Below are 14,284 nucleotides of genomic sequence, written 5' to 3'. Positions count from 1 at the left end.
GCTGGTCTATGCTGATATCTTTGCAGACGACGTTCTGATCGCCATCGCGTGGGCTCTAGCATTGTCCAATAGCGTGATTACCCACAAATGTAAGACTCTTGTCCACCTGGGCAGATAACGACCTTGGAAAGTTCGAATGCCTGACGCTTATGGAGTTTGTGTCGCGATGTACACCGGATACCACGATGAAGATGTTCCGTATCCAGCAATCGACTTCCTTAATGCATTCAAGGTACGTTCGTAAAACGTGTGTGCTGCAACTTACCCATATACTGAGGGACTTACTCACAGCTTAAGTATGCGTTGAGTCTCGTGTACTCACCATGTATCGGCTTCGTCAAAGCATCCTTCTTGTGGACGCTTTACAAACTTCGTTCAAACAATGTTTGGATCAAGCGGTGTATCCTCGGCCTTCAAGCGATCAACACCATTTTTATCGTTGCTTTCACGATACTTGCTGCAATACCCTGCTGGCCGATAGCGAAGAACTGGCAACCCGACCTAATTGGGGGTTGCTACGATCCTCTAGATTACATCCTGGCCAACATCTCGATCGTACTTATCACCGATGTTCTAGTTCTTCTGTAAGACTTTCTAGCATGCACCAAACAACCGATGCTGACATTGCATCAGGATTCCGACATGGATAATCTGGGACTTGCAAATGCCACTCAAGCGCAAGATTGTTACAGTATCGTTTCTCTCTCTCGGTCTCATCGTAATAGCAATCGGCGCCGTGCGATTCGTTTGGCTCATCGACGCTTTCAAAGGCAAAACAAAAAGTTACAGTGTCAAAGCGTCCTACTCTGCAATCGAGTCTAGTGTCGCTATCATTGGAACCTCGGGGCCAACTATCAAATACATACTGTCACGCTTCATACCCTGGCTCCGTCCTTCATTTGAGCGCTCAAACGCGAACAAGAACTCATACGACGCCTATGGGAACCACTCAAATGTTGCTGCTAGGCGAGCGAGGTCACACTACGGGACGAAAAGTGGATATGATGATTTGGATATGGTGAGCGTTCACCATGAACAGTTCGAGATGAAGAGCGGTTGGCAAAAGAAGAAGGGGCAGGATGACGACGCAAGAAGCGATGAGCAGCACATCACAGGCGAAGGTCACGGCATCAACAAGACAGTGGAATGGATGGTAGACACGAAAGAGCGCTCGCATATTAGCAAAACAGTCTCGGATGATCCAAATGTCGCTAACGACAAGCCTGCGACAAGTCCCGCACAAATCATCTAGGCTGGGGGTGTATTGGGGCAGCAAGAATATTACATACATGGCGAGTTCTGCTATGAGTATAGCTTTGATGCACCGATTTTCCTAAGTGCACGTTTGTTGAAGAGACGAATTTGCGATGTGAAATGAGTCCGCTGTTGGGCGGCGTTCGGCTGCAGCTGACCCGCGCTCGCTGCCGGTCTTGTTTCCGGATCTTGGGGCGCGGTATACCCGATTCGGCGACTTCCCCTCAATCTCAATTGCCTGGCCCGCAGTTGGCCGAGCCATAAGACGTTATCTCCACCGATACTGGGCATTGCAGATATCTGAACAATGTCGCGGATCAATGGAGCTGAAGTAGCAAAGCACAGCAGCAAGAAGGATTGCTGGATAGTGCTGGATTCAAAAGCGTATGATGTAACCAACTTCCTGGCGGACCACCCAGGTGGCGCACCGATCATCTTGAAGAATGCCGGGTCGGTGAGTACAATGGCGCTGCTCAAAGATCAAGAGCTGATGTTAGACAGGATGCGACAGAAGAGTTCAAGAAATACCACCCGTTGAGTTATCTGGAGGATTATCTGCCTAAAGATGCCTTCCTCGGTCCCGTCGACCCCAACACGTTTGGTCAGCTACGCCAGATTAAGAGCGAAGAGTCGACGAAGCCGTCTGACACCGATCCAAACTCCAAGGAAATCCCACATGTGAGCCTTTGCGTCTCCACGACCGACTTTGAGGCAGTGGCAAAGGCTGTCATGCCTCACAAGTCGTATGTCTATGCGTCCGGTTCTGCAAACACTGGCGCGTCGATCAGAGGCAACATAGATGACTGGGGGCGCATCAACTTCCGTCCGCGTGTGATGCGCAACGTCGGCGATGTAGACACGCGCCGCAAGATATTCGGACACAGCTCGCCATACCCATTCTACATCTCGCCGATGGGAACGATGGGCGCCATTCACGAAGCTGCCGAGCCAGAAATGATCCGGGGCGCAGTGCGCAAGGGCATCCACAAAGTCGTCAGTACTGCAAGTTCAAAGAGTAGTGAGCAGATCATGCAGAGCTACAAAGATGAGCAGCAGAGGCTTGGAAACAACAGCACAACACAATTGTTCTACCAATATTACATGCCTGTCGACCGCAACAAGGCTATTGAACTCATGCGCATCGTCAAGCGGTGCGGTTATAATGGACTGTGGATAACAGTCGACACGCCTGTTCTTGGAAAACGAACTGCGGATCGCTATCTCCAGGCTGAGGAGGCGCTAGCAGTCGGGCTCGCAGAAGAAAGTACAGCGGAATGGGAGACCGGCGGCGACAACGCTTTCGCACCCGCTATGGGTGGACGGCCAGTTCAGGGTCAGTTGAGCCCACATACGACCTGGGAAGATCTCGAGTGGATTCGCAAGGAGTGGGATGGTCCAATCGTGCTGAAGGGCGTGCAGTGTGCGGATGATGCGAAGCTTGCGATGGATTATGGCTGTGATGGGATTCTTTTAAGCAACCATGGCGGCAGGCAACTGCATACCGCGCCGAGTGCTCTTATGACGTTGCTGGAGATTCGAACGTACTGTCCAGAAGTCCTGGGGAAGCTGGAAGTTTTCCTCGATGGCGGTCTGAGAGACGGAAACGATGTGCTAAAAGCATTGTGTCTAGGCGCCACAGCCGTCGGCGTAGGGAGACCCTTCCTATACGCGCTTGGTGCGTATGGGTCGAAAGGCGTCGAGAGATGTGTTGACAGTAAGCTTGCTCGTGTTTTAATCAGGGTAGTATACTGACGTGCGACAGTTCTTGCGGATGAGCTGCAGACAGGTATGCGGTTGTTGGGCATAACATCACTGGATCAGTGCAGGCCTGAGATGGTTAATGCGACGCGTCTACTTAATGAAATGTGGCGACCAGAGCAGCTGAGTCTGAAGAGCAAGCTGTAAAGGTAGGGTGTGTTGGTTACGTGGGTCATAGTTCCAAGTTTCAAATTTTGCGAGCGAATGAGATGGAATTTGGATTGGACACAGCGAATATTACCAGTCCAATCAATTCAAAGACTACACTTGCATGATTAATGGATCGTAGTCTGCCTTTCAGTGTTGTTACCGATGTCGCCGGCCCCGCCGCCCGCTGATGCAAAGTTTTCTTACCCCTCACACCCCACCCCACCATTCCGATTAATTGGATTATATAATTACAATTTCGCGATTTTTCCATCAAAAGCAGTAATCCTGATGGGACAGATGGCCGTAAGTCTTAGCCAGCATCTTCTGCAACATGGCAAATACTAATAATCCCCATAGGAGCTGGTTATGGCGCCAGGTTAAGGTTTCTTAACGTTAAGTCTACGGTAATTCATTACCTCCAAGACATCCTGGTCACGAAAGTGGCGTGGGTTCGAGTCCCACTCTGTTCAGCATTCGTCTGGCATTGTCAGATACTCCAGGATACATTTTTTTTGGTGTTTTGGGCGCTGAGCGTTGGTCACTAAGCCCATGCTCTGACACCCTCCCACCCACTCTCTTCCTATCTAGATGAAGAGAAGCATTGCTTTTTGTACTCTGATATCGATGAGGATGCTATTAAGACTTTGTTTGTAATTGCGTATAGTGCATGTATATGTTGCGCTGTCACAGAGCTTGCGCAGTCACTTCGTGTCTTATCACGTCAGGAAGAACTCGAATCGGCACGCAAATCGTTGCATAGAAGGCTTCGTAGAGCCTGCATCGCTGATACAGTTGAATATGATATTGTATTGCAATTCAAATGTTGGTATATCTCACTTTTTCGCAACAGCGACAAGCGCGACACAGGGAAAACCCTCCACCTCAACCACACTCGCACCCTTCTGTCCATTCAAAGGCCTCTGGATCTTCACCGCTGCCTTCTTCCCAGCATGATTTAACTGCTTCGCGAACTCCTCGTTCTCTTCATCAGTCCACGTTGGCCCCATATTCTTCCACATACCAAGCATATAGCCGCAAGTCTCCTCCGCAGTCTTCGATGCATAGTATACTGTCTTCTCGTACATCTCAACATCTTTGAACCCTGCGCCCTCCATGATCTTCTTCATATGCGAAGCTTCGAACCACTCATCCGCAACAGGCCAGCGGAATAGCGGGTCGTCTGGTTTGACGGCTCTCTGCGCTTCATGAACAACAGCCATGTGGCCTGTAGACTTCCAGGTGGTGACAACAGCCGTTCCTCCTGGCTTAAGAGTGCGATAGATCTCCGCTGCACCCTTTTCTCCGTCAGGGAAGAACATGATGCCCATGTTGGTGATAGAGTGCGTAAAAGTCTCGTCAGGGAACGTCAGGCTGACTCCATCCATCACGTCGAAGGACAAAGTTGCCGCGGAGGATGTAGCTGGAAGGGCTCGGCGTGCTAGATCGACCATCGGTTTCGCATTATCGACGCAGGCTGCCTTGAGTGGAGTGTCTGGGTATCTGTACAAAAGCTCTTGCGCAGCTATACCATTTCCGCATGCATTATCTAGCACGACGGAATTCGAATCAACTGCGGGCAACATGTCGATGAGGTGTATAGCAACTTCGCGGGTGCAGCCACCGGTTGCAGCCTCATAGGTCGAAGCAAGCATCTCGAACATTTCGCTGGAGTTCATGCTGGGCTCGCTCATGATGATGATGGAGTCTTCGCTATTGTATTTCGAACGATACTATCCATTAGATACCAGGTCAGCAAGGTACTTATACATGGCTTACTGCGGACGAAGAAACTAAGAGCGAAGGATTGTGGCTGGGGCGGGGGTAGACGAGGATACACGTAACGATAAGTACGCCCGGAAATCCCCATATTTCTTGTTGAACTGAATTGACGAAGGGCTCTGAGCCGGAGTTCTCCAAGAAGTGTCTGGATTTCCTTTTGGGTAGGGCCTCGGAGCTCGGAGACTTTCACATGCACTCTGGGGCCTGGATAAAGTCGCCGACTGCGGCTTGAGTCGTTGCGCATTCCTTAGAGAAAATAAGCTAGATACGGATGTAGTACGCTTCGTGGTTGTTCTAGCTGCATTGAGAAGATACAAGGTTGAAGATGACTGCGTTTGACGCTAAACGTGCTTACCCACCCATCCACAGTAAATGCCCGCATCTGCTTCGCTATTCTACCTCAGTCTGTACTGTCAGTCCTCGGATGATTCGGACGACACCAAGAATTTCGGGCGTATGCTTACACCCCATCTCAGATTTTTGCATCCTCTTTGAACCTAATTAATCCATCCTGGGAGGTCGTTGCAATATGTACGCCACTCTTATAGTCCCACATACGGCTATTATGTAGTGCTCTGCCTCCCGTAGCTCGAGTAAGCCACGCTTCTTGCACAAACCATTTTCGTCCGTCCTTATCGCCGCCCTTATGCCCCTCCAGATTACAGAGTGGTAGCGGACCATCTTCCCACAATGTCCTGTCGGCGTTCGGATGATCAATTCGCGGTTCATTAGGCATGATGAGGTCCTTGATACCGACATGGAAGATGACGCTGTGAGATAGTGACGCCATGCGTTTGTAACCCCGAGGCCGGTCGAGATGGTTTGGCACAATGAATAGCGAGTTACGATCCGATGCGTACAAGTGTGCACAGGCGTGCATGTTAGCCTCTCGTGTCAATGTGAGCTTCTGCTCGGATCCCGAGGGAGGTGGATATGGTGCGGTTGGTAATGGAAGTGCACCGCGTAGCGTGTAGAAGGTCAGTTGCTTGCGATCGAGTGGATGCCGACTCTGATTGTACTTCGACATGTCAGCCTTGCGGATGTGCAAGCCGGCGATGGGGTTAAAGTGGTCGGGATGAGCTGGAAGGTAAGTTTCCCGGAAATGCTGCAGAGGTAGGAGTACGAAGTTAGTAAATGTCTCACATCCACTTCGTACAAGTAGAATTACCTCGGAATCATTGCTTGGAGCAGCCGCATGCTCCATTGGCTCGTCTTCTTTGCCTTCTAGTGCGTCGCGATACACCTCTTTCAGGTCAACAGACTCTTGCATGTCGAATGGTGAGCTTTCTTCCCGTTTGAAAGAGCAGGTACAGGTAAACATATCTCCGTCGGCTGCAACCTGGCTTACGGTCACATTTCGTGTGCAATAATTGTAACCGTCTCGAATCTTTCGCACACGATAGGTGTAGTGTTCATCAGGCTTGCCCCCTAGTACAAACCACCCGGTAATGTTCTAGCATTTTGTTCAGTTGTGGTTGGAGCAGAACTGTCGCTAAAGCTTACATGTATGAGAAATCCTTCTGCGACAGTCTGTGCAGCAGCCCATGCGGCTTGCGCAAACACGTGGCCGCCGTACGTCCCATTTTCACCACCAGTCGGGGAGTAGGCTTTGACGATGGAGCGGAATGTCCAGTTGTCAATGCGTTCGAGTGCGATCACCCTTTCGAATGGCAGCACCTGCTTGTCAGGTGTAAAGTAGGGACGCACGACCATGGCAGCGACTACGATGTCTGAAATGATGTAGAAATACGCTGATGCTTGATAGAGGCCATCATCATATTGGGCAGATGTTGCGATGTGCAGCTGGTACACAGATGTGGCTGGCGCTAATGAGTTACCTCGGAACGGGCGGGGTTCGGATGAATGACGGCGCAAGCTATCAACCTCCACTAGTGCAATCAAGCCACACGCGCTTCGCGTGAGACGCGATGGAACCTGCTCCTCATGTGGTGCTATAACGAGCATGCGTGGCAAGAATATGTACATGTTATATCGCCTCCACCTCATCTTCCAGCCCTCTTCTTTAGCACCCATAGCCGGCTGAAGTAAAATACAAGACCGCAAAGCCATATTCCTACAAGGATCGCTGCCTGAATCGGTGCAAATACAGCGCCTCTGACTACGACGAAACCACTGATTATGGCGAACAGTATAGGGATGAGGATGAACGGCTTCACGGGTCGCGGTAGATCGGGCTCACGGAATCGCAAAATGATGGCACCAAGAACCGTGAGGAAGAAGAAAGCATACTCAGCAAGGCCATTGAGAGTAAGCAAGATGCGCATGTTTCCGAGCAGAATGTATACCGCTGAGAGAACGGTGTTGAGTATGAGAGCATTGCTAGCAGTTGTTAGCAGGAGATGATCGGACGTGACGGCCTACATACATTGGTGACTCTCCATCATCCATAGCCGTGTCAGCTGCCTCGCTCGAATCAGCGCGTTTAGTCACCTTCAGAGTACCGACGCGACCGACTGTGCCCAGAATTTGCGGGAACCAATTGTTGTTAGATGCTGCGACGGTCATCCTACCAGCCACGAAGGAGTTTCCTAGGGCGGAGCCTGCAATGACGAGACATATGAGCGCGGTAGCGAAGTAAGCTACTCCCTTGCCGAGGAAGTGGGTAACAGCCGTCTAAGACATATCAGTATAAAGGTGTTATACATGACTCTGAAGGACTTACTACAGCAGCAGCATCTGTTGTCGACACAACCTTCCAAGGGAGAAGAACGTAGTAGACAGCGTTGGCGGCGACATAGCATACTATGATTGTGGGTATAGCGGTATTGATGGAAAGTGGTAGTTGGCGACTGGGTTGACGCAGTTCTGCCGCGACGTAATTCGCCTTGTCCCAGCCAGAGTACGCCCACAAAGCTCCGTACAACGCTGTGCTGTAGAAGCCGAGTGACTCCCACGTAGTCACTTTCGTCCAATCGAATCTCGACCCATCGGGCAGTATCGTGTCTCTTGGAGAAAACCAATTGTTTTGATGCCAATCGCGACCTCCAAGGTCCTTGCTCTTTCCGACAAAGACAAAGACGACCACTAAACCAGACACGATAAGGAGAAAAATGGTAAGCAGCTTTATGGCGACGAAGAAACTAGACAGTCGAGTACTTGTCTTGGTGCTAATGGAGTTCATTGTCGTTACAAATACTAAGACAAGTAGAGACAATAACTTGTGGGTGAGGGGCGGATCTGGTTCGTTCACGCCCAAACTGGAGTAAATGGACTCCACAAATACTATGCTGAGGATAGCAAGGGTAGCAGGCATGGTTGCCACTACCCAAGACCAAGCAGCCATGTATCCAAAGACGTCGCCATAGATGTAGGTGAGATAAGGTTGGATTCCGCCTTCTCCGGGGAATGCGGTACCCAATTCAGCCATTGTCAAAGCACCTGTCCATGCTAAAACTCCACCAACCAGCCATACGAGGAGTCCAGCACCAGGTGACGGAACGTTCGCATCGATAGGCCCAGGCGATGAAAACACTCCCGAGCCGATGACGATGCTTATCAGCAGCGCGAACCCATCCAGCGCACCAAGATTGCGAGCAAAGGTGTTTCGCGTCGCCGTAACGTCATCGTGTTCTTCGTCCGGGGCATACGATGTCGTGGATTCTTGGCGGAGTAGAGGCGCAGTCTCTGAGGGTGTCATTGTCGCGTTCTCGAGTTTCAGGGGTTTGATGAGTCAATCGTCGCTTTTGCCGAGGTTGTCACGCGCCACACGCGTCAACGTGATGTGTGTAGGACGCGTCCGGTCCTTCTTGGGCCGCAGGAGTCGCAATTCCTTATTGTCTGGTGCTGTCTGAGCTAGAGCAACTAACACCCAATGCTGTGGTTGTGTGAAAGCAAAAGGTGGCTGGCTAAGCCGCGCGACACTATCGCGTCAGGATGAACCGAACTTACGTCATCCCCTTTCCCCACCAACCGCCGCGGCATCGAAATCTGTGACTTCACATTGCGGTCTTTGCAGGATCAGAATCCCACAGTTTTTCAGAGGCTCCACTTCATCCGTTCTTCTCTGTATCGTTATGCATAACGTCATACGGCATATTCACGGCCTGGCAGCTTTCGTTTTCCCGATTCTGGAGCTCGAGACTCTGCAGCCAAGGTTCTCGCCCAGGCCCGTATTACGCGTGTTGAGTGCATCTGAAAACCAATTATTGCGTGGATTGAAAAGCCAAGCAAATATGTACACTTTGCAAGCTTATTTGTAGGTGTAGCTCGATGTGAGCCCTTCTCGATATGTGTAGCGCCGGCGGCATCAGCGAAGGAGCTCAGAGCCTTGACAAGACTAACGACCTGGTCTGTTTTCACTACAGGCCATGGTTCACCGTTAATGTGTATTGCCTTCTCTTTCGCAGAGCATAATTCATAACAGACAACATTGACGGCAGAACCGATGAAGGAGTCCGATGTGTGTCTGTGCACGCCAACTCAGGGAAAAACTGAACAGCCTGGAGCCTACGTTGACGTTGGGTCACCTACTTTGCAAGGTTATAGGTCAATGTAGTCTACAGACATGTTCACTTTTTTGTATAAGGTGTGCGACCATGTCTGAGGGGTAGAAGACCAGCTCATGAGCGACGATGAATGTTCCATGCACCGCGACGATATCGGCCTGCTTCCGTAGTGGCAGCGACGAGACGACAGTCATGGTTAGCACATGGCGCACTTGTGACATTTACAGAAACCTGTTCCCGCTCACGCTCACATGGGAAATCGTGGGGAGGTTAAGCTTAAATTCATAGTGCGATGACAGACCAATGACGCTGAGTGGGTTCGTCGGCTTTGTCGGCCCTTGCAGGCTTAGCGGGCTGTATAGGGCTTAGCGCTGCGCATCATCATGGCGACGTCATTCTTGGTGAGCATGCAGTTTGCTTGCAGCTGCTTAAAGCTCTGGATCCCTTGTCGAACTTTCCTCTATCACACACTGCTTTCTTGCAAGATACCCCAGGCCTTATCAATTGCATTCAGGTCTCTTTCTCAAATTCATTGACTACACAATCACCTTCATACCTAACCATGTTCTCGAGACAAGCAACTCAGAATGCGCGCTTTGCAGCACGGTGTGCTCGCCGCCCAGCTGCGCGGGTAGCCAACCCTCAGTTCCGCGCCCAGAAGCCCCGCTTCCAGTCCACCGAGTCAGCAACCTCCGGCAACGCGGGCGCCGGCTCACATGCCGCCATCGGTGCCGCTTCTGGTGCCCTTGCTGCAGTCACCGTCGGCTACATCTTCTACAGGCAATCAGGCGCCCGTGAAGTTGTGGTAGCTTCCAAGACTGCCAAAGGCTACGTCAGCTCAGCTACACAGAAGATCAAGGAGCAGACACCTGAACCCAACGAGGCGCTGCAATGGCTACGCAACGCCGCGCAGAGCTACGCAGCCTTCATCCCCGGCGCCAAGGGCTACGTTGATTCTGCATTCGATGACCTCGATGCCATTCGCGCAAAGCACGGCAAGGAGGTCGACCAAATCGTCACCGAAGCATACGATGAAATGCGCCAGGTCCTCGGCAATGGCGACATGAGCCTTGTTACCGCACACAAGACTTGGGACGTCATTACCAAGCACATGAGCCGCATCGCAGATCTCGCTGGCGACGCGTCGCAGCAGATCATGGACAACCACCCTCAACTAAAGGAGAAGGTCGGCGGTAACATCGACAAGCTCAAGGAGTACGGCGACAAGTATGGTCCTGAGGCCAAGAAGGAGGTCGATAGAACATGGAAGCAGATCAGCGACGTCGTCAAGACCGGCGTGAGCGCATCCAACATCGAAAAGATCCGCAGCATCGTACAAGAAAAGGTTGACAAGCTTAAGAAGATGGGTGACGAGGCCTGGGACAAGGGTATGGAGCAGGCTAAGCCCTACCTTGACAAGAACCCTCAGGTCAAGAAGATTGTGGAGGAGAACGCAGATGCGCTCAAGGGCGGAAACGTACAAGAGCTGTACGAGCGCGTCAAGTCTGCTGTCGAGAAAGGCGACACAGGAGACCTCGAGTCATACGTCAAGAGCGCTGCCAACAAGGCTAAGGATGCTGGTTTCGGTGACTACGAACAATACCTCAAGCAGATCCCTGGAGGCGACCAGATCATGCCCAAGTTGAGCCAGCTCCAGGATGTTGCCCAGAAGCACGGCGATGAGGCTCAGAAGCTCTTCCGAGACACCGTCTCAGAGATCTCCAGCATCCTCCAGAAGAAGGGAGATGAAGCGTCAAAGTTGGCCGAGAAGGCGAAGGAGGACTCGAAGAAATAAGGTTGTCAGAAGCATTCTCATCTGGAATCCTGAAGAGTGTCACGATTAGTCTACTTGTATAATAAGGCATCACTGGCGTTGAGCATGTTGAGCGAAAAGTATAACGAATTCTACATAATTACGTTTGATCCTGTACTGTTCGTCTCATTCCATGTCGTGGTGATCTCACCTTGGGCTAACTACTCGAACCATACTAGATCATCCGCACATGTGCCATAAAGCAGCGAGTGATGTTAACACGATCTTCTGGTCCTGATGAGTAACAATCTGGTCAAGGGTCTTGTGTAGAAGTTCGGCGAGCAGGTTTCATTAGAGAAAAGTGAATATCGTATTTCATCATCGTAGTATGACGCGGTCGACAGATGATTTCACAAGTGAGTTCCTCTGACGACACGAGTTGTCTTGCGCAGCTCTGTAGACACCACGTGAGACGTGGCATGCGTACCAGGAACTCGGTATGTACACTTGCCAGGCCCGCGCAAGAACTCATACCAGAACTTGCATCGAGCCCTGGAGTGATAGCATCTTGTTTAGATCGTCATCACATGCGCCACTCGATCACACCCAAGTGGTGAGGCTGCAGTGAGACATGGGCGGGGATGCAAGCCCATCACTGCCTATATGCAGGAACTACTTACTATGCACACCGCATACCGTCTTGGGTTCTGGAATCCTCTATGCGGGGTGAGGTGGTCAGCGCGATGGTAGGTTGGACAAGACGTAGGCTTGCGGCAACATGTCATTCAATGCAGTAGCTCGCAACCTAAAGTAAATCGTAGGCGGTGAGACGAGCGCGAAGAAAGTACGATATTCATAGTAAAAGACATGACACAAGGCGAAATGCGTATTGTTAGGTTGCCGACAAGGTTGTTGCCAAACGACCCCGCGATCCGCTAAGGAAGTAAAGTGGGTCCGAGGTGAAAGAAAGTGGTGAGAGAAGCTGCGACCGCGACGTTCGTCCGCCCAATAGACCGGGCACGCTCCACTCGGTCAGCCAATGACGTAAACGCGCCTCCGCTGCTGCACCGCCCTCCCCTGACACCTGGCAGGCGCTACTACTCTATTTACTCCTCTCTCTCTCAACAAAACCCCCAGCTTCTACTACTTCTCACTCCAATTCTCCACTTCTCTCTACCAAACCCCTTTCTTGCACGTCGATCGACACCACTACTACTCCTATCCACCCAACTACTACACACTACACAACCGCAACCATGGGCAAGGTACGCGTTCCTGTGCTAACATGTACCCCGCCAGTACCCCGCTAACACGTGCATAGGCGAAGTACATCATGCTCGACTGCGACAACACGCTCGTCCAGTCTGAGCGTTTCGCGTTCGAGGCCTGCGCCGACCTCACCAATCAGGTCCTCGAGAAGCACAACATCTCCGACCGCTACACAGCCGAGTCATTGCTCGAGGACTTTGTCGGCCACAACTTCCGTGGCATGCTCAATGGTCTGCAGAAGAAGCACAACTTCAAGATGGACGACGCCGAGATGGAGGACTTTGTCGCGCAAGAACTCGGAGCCGTGACCCTCAAGCTCAGCCAGAAGGCCGTCGAGTGCCCCGGTGTGACTGAGCAGCTCAACAAGCTCAAGGAGCAGGGCTACCCCATGTCCGTTGTCTCTACTTCCGCCAAGAGCCGTGTCGTCGCCTCCATCGAGAAGGCCGGCATCGCCCACTTCTTCCCTCCCGAGCACGTCTACTCCGCCGCCACCTCACTCGACCCCCCTTCATCCAAGCCCGACCCCAAGATCTACCTATACGCTGCTGAGCAGCTCGGTGTCAAGCCCTCCGAGGCTGTCACCGTCGAGGACAGCAAGAGCGGTGCCACTGCTGCCATGCGCGCAGGCATCCCTTGCATCGGCTACGTTGGCATCTACGGCATCGAGGAGGGCAAGGAGAAGATGGAACAGATGGCCAAGCTCCTCACCGAGGAGACCAAGTGCGCGGCCATCATGTACGACTGGAAGGAGTTCCCAGAGTGCCTGAAGAAGGTCGAGGCCAAGTTGTAAGTGCTTGGTCAACACTGGGGAGCCGAGGAAGAGGAACATTTCACCCTGTCTCCCCGCCATTGCGGGTGAGCTTACGATCAGATTCACGACATCAATGACTACATAGATTCAGTAATGAAGATTTAGTGGACACAGTCCCATTCACAACTGCTACCTGCTACCTGCCGCTTCCTCTGCTGTGTTGATTGTTTTGTTTGGTGACGCAATGGTGGGCCCCGCGCCGTTCAGTGGGCAGGCGTTCCAGGCTCGGGTGACGGCCCAACGCTGCCCCGCTCCTCCCCACTTGAGACCCATCGTGAAGTGCAAACTCCATCGCGAAATATCCCGAACATCGAACATTTGCCTTTGCCATCCCAGATCTCTAGCGCTGCATTCGCGCGAGGTCAATCTCTGCTGCTCACGTGCATGCAAGTAAGCAAATTTGAACGGCCACCGTGGCACTGGCCAGAGCCCCAACACCAGCCCCAACACCCTACGGCCCGGCGCGCTCATCCATCAGCCCTATTATTAACGCTTGTCTGCTTATTGCTGACACTAACGAGCTTGTTGTATCGACGCAAGTGAACAGCCTGCAGCCCTCACGCGAATTTTCCAGCCGAATCACGCGATGGAGCCGTCCCCGCCCGTAGCCGCTTGAGCCTCACAAGCACTCCATTCAGTGGAAAACCCGACACGCATCCCCGCGAAGAAAAATGATCTTATACCAAAAAAGCTAAGAAGGTTACATTGCCTTCCCAGCATGAGAACTTGAGCTTCGATGGGCAGGTTATACTTCAAAGCACCTGTTTAACTTTGGCCTCTGATGGGGTGCATGCTCACATGCCTCGGCAAAACAGGCCGTCCGTCATCTGTCCCTATGTGCCTGCGCTCTCTGCGCAGCGCAACACCCAACAAGGCTCGTTGGCCGGCACATCCACGAGACAATATGGTCACAACCCACTGAATAGCTGCATACGATAATCCCATTGCCTGGCCAAACGTTCAACAACAGCAGCTGTTATCTTTGTTCCAGGAACAGCAGTTATCTGTATCCTAGGATCTGCACCTTGGCATCTGGGCGCTGCC

At 51.8% G+C, this 14,284-nt stretch overlaps 6 protein-coding genes across 6 annotated transcripts; 4 read left to right on the top strand and 2 right to left on the bottom strand.

Moving 5' to 3' along the window:
- Positions 1–166: 166 nt before the first annotated feature.
- On the top strand, positions 167–1,252 carry J4E88_009593 (uncharacterized protein; the record flags this gene model as incomplete). Its single annotated transcript, XM_049403192.1, has 4 exons — positions 167–232; positions 292–307; positions 530–584; positions 634–1,252. The coding sequence occupies 4 exons, from the start codon at positions 167–169 to the stop codon at positions 1,250–1,252; spliced, it is 756 nt and encodes a 251-aa protein (XP_049250966.1).
- Positions 1,253–1,561: 309 nt separating this feature from the next.
- Positions 1,562–3,159, top strand: J4E88_009592 (uncharacterized protein; the record flags this gene model as incomplete). The annotated part of the gene is made up of 3 exons (XM_049403191.1): positions 1,562–1,708; positions 1,756–2,968; positions 3,017–3,159. The coding sequence occupies 3 exons, from the start codon at positions 1,562–1,564 to the stop codon at positions 3,157–3,159; spliced, it is 1,503 nt and encodes a 500-aa protein (XP_049250965.1).
- An 836-nt stretch (positions 3,160–3,995) lies between these two features.
- On the bottom strand, positions 3,996–4,931 carry J4E88_009591 (uncharacterized protein; the record flags this gene model as incomplete). The annotated part of the gene is made up of 2 exons (XM_049403190.1): positions 3,996–4,872; positions 4,924–4,931. The coding sequence occupies 2 exons, from the start codon at positions 4,929–4,931 to the stop codon at positions 3,996–3,998; spliced, it is 885 nt and encodes a 294-aa protein (XP_049250964.1).
- A 482-nt stretch (positions 4,932–5,413) lies between these two features.
- Positions 5,414–8,372, bottom strand: J4E88_009590 (uncharacterized protein; the record flags this gene model as incomplete). Its single annotated transcript, XM_049403189.1, has 7 exons — positions 5,414–6,046; positions 6,110–6,394; positions 6,445–6,981; positions 7,020–7,281; positions 7,328–7,575; positions 7,625–8,340; positions 8,366–8,372. The coding sequence occupies 7 exons, from the start codon at positions 8,370–8,372 to the stop codon at positions 5,414–5,416; spliced, it is 2,688 nt and encodes an 895-aa protein (XP_049250963.1).
- A 1,597-nt stretch (positions 8,373–9,969) lies between these two features.
- J4E88_009589 (uncharacterized protein) lies at positions 9,970–11,202 on the top strand (the record flags this gene model as incomplete). Its single annotated transcript, XM_049403188.1, has 1 exon — positions 9,970–11,202. One exon carries the CDS (start codon positions 9,970–9,972, stop codon positions 11,200–11,202), a length of 1,233 nt encoding a protein of 410 aa, XP_049250962.1.
- A 1,214-nt stretch (positions 11,203–12,416) lies between these two features.
- Positions 12,417–13,219, top strand: J4E88_009588 (uncharacterized protein; the record flags this gene model as incomplete). Its single annotated transcript, XM_049403187.1, has 2 exons — positions 12,417–12,425; positions 12,482–13,219. The coding sequence occupies 2 exons, from the start codon at positions 12,417–12,419 to the stop codon at positions 13,217–13,219; spliced, it is 747 nt and encodes a 248-aa protein (XP_049250961.1).
- Between the last annotated feature and the right edge of the window lie 1,065 nt (positions 13,220–14,284).

Source organism: Alternaria novae-zelandiae (genome assembly GCF_023758075.1).
Source record: "Alternaria novae-zelandiae strain BMP 2774 chromosome Unknown scaffold_25, whole genome shotgun sequence".
In the NCBI taxonomy this organism is placed as follows: domain Eukaryota; kingdom Fungi; phylum Ascomycota; class Dothideomycetes; order Pleosporales; family Pleosporaceae; genus Alternaria; species Alternaria novae-zelandiae.
The sequence above is the reverse complement of the archived record's forward strand: the minus strand, read 5'-3'. Positions and strand labels throughout refer to the sequence as shown.